This window comes from Vombatus ursinus, unplaced genomic scaffold (genome assembly GCF_900497805.2).
Source record: "Vombatus ursinus unplaced genomic scaffold, bare-nosed wombat genome assembly UNPS02011767.1, whole genome shotgun sequence".
Taxonomy (NCBI): Eukaryota; Metazoa; Chordata; class Mammalia; order Diprotodontia; family Vombatidae; genus Vombatus; species Vombatus ursinus.
This window is the reverse complement of record NW_020951545.1, coordinates 4,725,352-4,733,087: the sequence shown is the minus strand read 5'-3', so window position 1 is coordinate 4,733,087 and position 7,736 is coordinate 4,725,352. Positions and strand designations below refer to the sequence as shown.

The window sequence follows — 7,736 nt, the reverse complement described above, 5'->3', positions numbered from 1 at the left end:
AAGAAAGAAAGAAAGAAAGAAAGAAAGAAAGAAAGAAAGAAAGAAAGGGAAAGGAAAGGAAAGGAAAGGAAAGGAAAGGAAAAAGTATTTGTTAAGTGCCTACTATGTGCCAGGCACTATGCTAAGTGCTTTGCAAATATTATCTCATTTGATCCTCACAATAACTTTGGGAAGTGGATATTATTATTATCCCCATTTTACTGTTGAGTAAACTGAGGCAAACACAGGTTACGTGACCTTCCCAGGGTCAAATAGCTAGTAAGTATCTAAGGCAAGATTAAAACTTGTAGGCATTCCTAAGTGCAGTCCAGCACTCTATTCACAATACTATGCTGCCTCTCAAAAGTCAGGAACCAAACTCATGTTTCCTGCTTCTTATCCACAGTTACATGTTTTCTACAGGAAAAAAAGAAGCTCTCCTTAACAGTATCAGCATGTTTGGCAATGTTGACAGTCTCAATGGGAGCAGAAAGCTGTCCTAGAAAACCACTCTAGCAGTACAAACACAGCCCCTAAGGCAGCAGCACCCTCCTCCCCAAAAGGAGGAGACTAGCAGAAGAGATATCCCTTCCTGCTGCATATCAAGCAAGTCAGGTCTCAATAATTCAGATACCTATTAGTCAGTGCATAAATTAGGGCAAAAAAGGTTATGAAGAATCCACATCCATAAGGCTATATGCTTTTCTCCAAATCAGGAGATATGGAGGTTTTATTTGGATAATATCCAATTTAATACCTTTAACTCCTTGGGAAATAGTTTCTTTCCTTTCTAATTTTTAGATTTGTCTTTTGTTTTAGGGTTCCTCATAATATGAACCGTAAAACTTGGCCAAATAGTCTTAAACCTAAAAAATGAGCTACCTAAAAAAAAAAAGTCTGCAGAAGTTAGGGGTTGATCACTTCATCTCCCAACAAACTTGATCTTTTCAGTCAAATGTTAAGAAACATGTTGCCATGAATTAAAAGGAAGTGTAGGCATCCCAAAATAGGCCTGCAGAAACATGAAGCCTGAGGCATAGGGTATAAATGGAATGTGGCTGAATTAAGATTTGCAAACGTGAAAGATTTGCTTTACTCTGATATACATGAAAAGTTAATAAAAATGTACTACATATGGCCAAGATTAATACAAATAGTATAACTCAAAGGAAGTGATCACAGCATCATAGTATTTAGAGCTGGAAACGATTTTGGAAATCACCTAGTCCAACAACCTCAATCTACAAATGAAGAAATTGAGGCCTAGAATCACATAGATCTAATTAGAAAAGTCAGAATTTGAACTGAGGTAATTCCTTTCCTCACTGATACCACCTGTCAGTCTAATAATCATCATAATTGTCATCATAATTACTAGAAGTTATATTGGGCCTTAAGGTTTACAATGTACTTTATACTTATTATCTCAATAGATGCTCACAATGACCTTTTGTTGATTCTCTAAAATTTATATATCCAATTTTACATAATTGTTTTCACGTCAGCCAATAAACATTTATTAAGGCCTATTATGTGACAGGCACTGGGCTAAGCACTTGGGATACAAAAACAGAGGCAAAAGACAGTCCTTGCCCTCAAGTAGCTCACAATCTAATGTTTCCCCCATTAACTATGAGATCCTTAAGACTGTCTTTTGTCTTTCTTTGATTCCTCTGAAACTTAGCACATAGCAGGCATAATATTTACTGACTGATTGTAGGTGGTACTATTATCACCATTTTATAGATATGGAAACAGAGAGATTAAGGGACAAGGTCACACAGCTAGTATATAACTTAATAAGAATAATCAATCAATAAATAAACATTTATTAAGTGCCTACTATATGCCAAGCACTATGATTAGCACTTTAAAATTGTTATCTCATTTGATTCTCACAATAACCCTGAAAGGTAGGTGAAATTATTTTCCCCATTTTACAGATAAGGAAACTGAGTCAAATAGAAGTTAAGTGACTTGCCCAGGGTCACACAGTGTCTGAAGCAGAATTTGAACTCTCTTCCTGATTCTAAGTCTAGTACTCTGTCGAAGATACCACCTAACTACTCCTGCAACAGAACAATGTTCTAGCTCTAAACTTTCCTTACTCTTAATATATGGCCTTATATTCCAGACAACTTCTTTGTGCCTCAGTTTTTCTATTCAACACAATGGAATCATTAAATACATGTGATAGATTTCAAAGAGAAGGCTATATATGAAATATTTTTCTTTCTCTAAAACAGTTGTAAAGGTTACTTTATTAGTCAATGAAAAAAGTACTTCCTCAACTTCAGTTTTACATAATTAAAAATGTAAAATAAATATCGCAAAGGGAATTTAACACTGTTTCATCAGAGATCTGAATGTGTATCATCATAAAGTACTATCACCTCTTTTATTGTGTGACTAAAATAAAATTACTTCAAAATAAGTTTTATAATTAAAATAAAAGTTATTTATCTGTTACATTTGAGTTCAAATGGGAAATTATTAGAAAGCACTAATAGGAACTACTATATAAAACTCAAATTGTTTCTAAAAATGCAACCCCCTCCCCCCAAAAAAAACTCTCTCTGATAAAATATCTAGCATTTTCTTAGGAATAGTAGTGAAGAAAGAAAGGAAAAAGCACTGATTAATTGTCTATTATGTGCCAGGGACTGTGCTAAGCACAGTTGTTGTATCCTTACAACAACCCTGGGAGGTAGGTGCTATTATTATCCTCATTTTATAATTAAGGAAACTGAGGCAGACAGCAGTTAAGGGACTTATCCATTGTCACATAGCTAGGAAGGGTCTGAAGTCAAATTTGAATTCAGGTCTTCCTGACTCCAGGAAGTCTGTGCACTCAATACACTGTACCACCTAGCTATCTATGAATTAATATTGTCTAAAAATTTATTCCCACAGTTACCATGCTTATAGTTAGAAAACTCTAAACATAATTGTGTAGCTAATAGAAAGTGCTATAGAAATAGCATTGGATTTTGAATGAAAAGCTCTGGTTTCAAATCCTGACCCTAGCATATACTACCTATGTAGAATTTTATTATATATTCCACTCAGTTCTCTGGGTCTTGTTCTCTTCATCTCTAAAATAAGGAGATCAGACTTACCAGACTTATCAGACAAGACATCAGGGTCTTGTCCTTTCCAGTTCTATGAGCCTATGAAAGACATCTCTTAAAAAGTGAGATCATATTATTGATACTATGCCCTGCCTATTAGACTATCAAATTTGTTAATAAATTTACTAAACAAATCCAGAACATGGAGCTTGAAATTCCAAATGAGCTTCACACTGACTTCCCCTTTCATTACTGTCACTCCCTCACAGGTCGACCAGGGTACCCAAAGGAATGTTGAAGCCACTGAACCCCTTTAAGGGACCACTGTAGGATCTGGACAGATACCCAGTACAGATTTTGTAGACAGTTCTCCAGTCATTCCACTTATAGTCTGAATTAGATTGTCACTCAGACTGGAGATGATTCTCTCTGGGTTTAAACCTATTCACATTGATTCATGGCTTCTACATTATTAATAACCTATCTTGAAATAAACACTCCAATGACTTTCAACCTAAAATGCTGAGTCTTAGCACGGATTTCAGATTCAGTATCTTTCTACAGTAGGCATAAACAGTGAGGTATCTAGTTTTATCCCTCTCTCCTCATCCGTTGTTACTTTTTATTAAAAGGAGGTCAGATGAAAAGTAAATGGAAGCAACTTCAAAAACAAAGATTAGTATTAGTAATACTAGCTTCAGATGAGGTTAGTTCCACTATTATAGGCTAAATTCTTTTGAATGCTATAATTTAAAATGATAAGGACTAGACCTTGCCTTGCAGAGTTAAGTCAAACCATATATAAGATCTACTATGGTTTTGAAACCTTTGTTTTGGATTAGAAAGAACTATAGTATCAGAATTGTTTAATGTGGGCAGAACTGAAAACATTGTTCTAGTCACTAAGAAAACACCTCTAAACTACGTTTAAAAACTTGTTAATATAATATATCTTTATTCATCATTTATCATTTTTGATCCCTAGCCATTTAACCATACAAAATTAATTCATTTGGCTGCTTATCTTCTCTCAGTCACTTAGTGTTAATGGTGGGGGCAGGGGGTGGGCGGAGGGGACAATCTCCTATTCCTCAAGTCTTCCTCTTAAGCTTAAGGATTCCAAGTTTCCTGAAAGTAAATTGCCAATCTGAAGCCTCTGCTACAGTGTGTTGGGAATAAGCGTTGGACTTGAGGTTCAAGAGATATGGAGGTTGAATCTCACTTTTGACACTTAGTACCATGAGGGCAGAGTGTTACAACTTCAGGGTGTCTGAACTTCATTTTTCTCATCTGTAAAAAAAATGGGGATAATAAGACCTGTAGTATCTAGAGGTTTATGGTACAGATCAAGTTTGTAAGGCATTTACAAACTTTAAAGCATTATACAGCATGTCCCAGAAGTCTTAGTGTAGTTTTAAGCTTAAAACTACACTAAGACTTTTGGGACACAAGGTAAAATTTTTGACAAGTATTATTTATATGCAATCACTGAGGCTTCATGATCTTGAACATTTTAGGAATGATGTACCACTTTATCATTTTCAATAATCCAAAAATACCTCCCTCAAAGTAAAGAGGAGCAAAGATAAAATAGAACAGTTAAAGGACAATGATTCAGACTCCAATATACTCCCTTAAAGGGAGAAGCTTATGAAGTTGAACCTTCTGTTGACAATTGTCAACCTATCTCAGTCAACCCAAATTGTAACAAGATTAAAAATTTTAATATTGAACTTGCCCAAGAAGGGAAATTTCACCACCCAGATACAAGCATTTTTTTTTCCTGACCAACAAAAATAAATAAGTCATCTTCTTAAATGTGTATCCATCTTGTGTCATTTGTCCCACCTCTCACAGCATGTGAGAATCTATCATCCTGAGTTGCTCAAAGGTGAACATTTTTTTTCCCCTCTTTCCTGTTTCTTGTAGGATTTGTGGTCTAGATCGTCACCTTTGAAGCTATAATGTGTTAAATGAGCCTTTTAACTAGACTAGTTCAACCTGCTCTGCTGCTGCTCCTATTTCACACTAGAACTAAAAAAAAAAAGTTAAGTGTAACCAGAAACACGACCTGTCCTTCTTTTTGAAAGCACTGTCCTGTTGTCTCCTAAAGCTTTCCATACTTCCCCCAAATTACATCCAAGCCAAACGGGATACAGTCACTTAAGTAAGCTACATCAGCAGTTGCCAGCTGACCAAGTCTTTCTCACTTCAGCGTTGTTTCTTAAGGTAAAACAGTCCTCTCCTCTCACTTCACTGAAATGAAAATAACCTACCCCGCCCCCCACACACACTCGTCTTTCTTTTTGTAGAGGTGACAACTAGAGACTTTAGAGGCGCACCATATGATCTCACCCCCCCCCAAAAAATACAAATATTTGTGATTTATTCATGAGATGATATATTAACAATATATATGATTATTTGATTAGGAAATAGGATGGGAATGTTGACAGTATAAACTGGGTCTTCTGGTGTATGACAAGAGGTCACTTTTGAGAAGTTAATTTCCTATCACCCAGGTGTGCATCAAACACACGATCTCTTCCCCTCTAAACTGTGGCTGCTCCCCCTTCCCACACCCAAAACTACCACTTCTAAGGACCACAGAATAATATGTTTTCTTTACTCTGTGAAAATTGAAATTGCAGATATACACTAACCCAAACATCTTCCTACTTCGGTTGTATGAACCAACCCCTTTTGCTAAAGGAAATTCCTGATTCACCAGAGCAGTAGCAGGCGGACTTGGGTGGGTGGTAGGAGGCAGTGGGGAGGTGGTGATTCGAATGAAAATCAAGACATGCTGCATATTTTTCCAAGCTTAGTCCTTTCAAGGGCAGATATCAAGGTGAGCAGCAGTCCCTGTTTCACAGCACCACTAAGAGATTTGTGAATGATTGTGGAAGATTTGCAACCAGCTTTAGTACACTTAGGTCTCAAGCAAAAAGGCAAAGTCCCACTCAGGAAATACATTTCAGGTCTTTTTTTTTTTTTCCTCCCAGTGCAAAGTACTTGGATAACGCGCACAAAAGAAAAGCCCTGCAATGCAATGTAATGTAATAATTGCAAGACTCCCCGGCTTTGAAAGACACAATAAACACCGTCGTTCCCCGCACCTCTCCTCCTCCAGCTCCTTCTCCTCTTCCTCCTCCTCCCTCACCTCCTCCCTCTTCCAAACCTCCCCCACCAAACCCAAGTGAAAGGCTTAGCTCTCAGAGACCAAGGTCCCCGGTTTCCAGTATTCCAGCCCTTTCCTTGCCAAGCAAAAAGCAACCTTGCTTGCCTTACCTCGAGGGCTGTTTTCCTGCAAATACGGCGGGGCGGTCGGAGTGACATTTCCAGAATGGGATGCTGACAGCAAAGGAGAGCGTTCATCCACTCCATCAGCAGCCATGACTGCAGCAGGAGCTCAGCTGGGAAGAGAGGCTGAGGGGCCAGCGGCTGCCGCCTCTGCTGCTGCTGTACCGGCTACTGCTGCTGAGAGGGGGAGAGCCCAGGATGTGTCACAAGGCGAGCAAGGAGGAGGAGGGGGCAGGGAGAGTGAGGGACTAAGGGAGGGGGAAGGGAAAGGCTTTTAAAACACGAGGGGGAGGGGGAGTTTGAGAGAAGCTGGGGAAGCAGGAGCGGGCGCCTGGGCAAAGAACAATTAGGGATGGAGCGGGAAATGGGCGGGGAGAACAGGATGGCTCAGACTCTGCCCTCAATGCATCTTAAGTTTACTGAATGGAGGAGGAGAAATGGAAGATCAACCCGAGAAGAGGTAGAAACGCGGGGAAAAGTAGTCTTTCCCCGTGACTCTAGATAACTGGAGAACTACGGTAAGCAAACAGATCAAGCTCTTCCTGGAGAGAGAGCAAGGTAATTTTTTTCTGTCAAACCAAGGGCAATTGTATGGGAAAAGCTCAGTCCTGGATCTTTGCTCTTTAATTTCTCAATTGGTCAAAAAAAAAAAATTGCGAAACTTTTATTCATTAATGAGAGCACTGAGGGTTGGTTTGTTTTTAAATGTATTTGTTCCCTAACATATTTTATGTAGGAATGGTGTTTCTGGGTTCCTTACCTACATATATTACTAACACCTTTACAATAGGATTTTGGCAAGATTCAGTGTGGTAAAAGACAACCAAAAGACAAGCAAATGCAGCTTATTTCCTTTATTCTGAATCTGTGTGATGTTGTCACTGATACACTGTAATGAGGCTTTAGAATAACACAAGATCCTCAAATTCACATAATTTTTGTGAGACTGATGAAAGAATACTCATCTCCATCGACCTCCTGACTTCCTTGACTTCCTTCAAGGCCCAGATAAAAACCCACCTAATGCACCTTTCTGGATCCCTCTAAATTCTAGTGCCTTCCCTCTGTTCATTATTTCCAATTTATCATATACATTGTTTAGCTTGATTGTACATAATTATCTCCCCCAGTAGACTGTAAGTTCCTTGAGAGCAGGGACTTTTACCTGGCACTGAGGATACAAAGTATCCAGCTAGATACTTGTGTATCTCCCTGGCTCATAGAAGACAACTTCAATGGTTTTTTGACTGACCAAATGTTTTAAAAATAAACACCTGCAAATTAAAGTGGCTAAAAGCTATTAAGTGCCTTGGTTTCTAGGTTTGATTTTATTTTATTTTATTGATAATTTGACTTAGTACAAAAATAGAATGTAAGTCTCTT

General features: G+C 38.2%; 1 protein-coding gene across 2 annotated transcripts in view; it reads right to left on the bottom strand.

Moving 5' to 3' along the window:
- The window catches only part of PIP4P2 (phosphatidylinositol-4,5-bisphosphate 4-phosphatase 2), a 78,187-nt gene extending 71,652 nt beyond the window's left edge, over positions 1-6,535 (bottom strand). Inside the window, exons 1-2 of one of the 2 annotated variants that reach the window (XM_027856984.1) lie at positions 6,342-6,411; positions 4,289-4,340 (exon numbers count right to left, since the gene is read on the bottom strand). In XM_027856984.1, the coding sequence (XP_027712785.1) occupies positions 4,289-4,340; positions 6,342-6,389 (100 nt within the window). In that variant the 5' untranslated portion in view covers positions 6,390-6,411. Of the gene's footprint in view, positions 1-4,288; positions 4,341-6,341 lie in introns of both variants that reach the window. The other variant, XM_027856983.1, reaches the window with a different exon arrangement.
- Between the last annotated feature and the right edge of the window lie 1,201 nt (positions 6,536-7,736).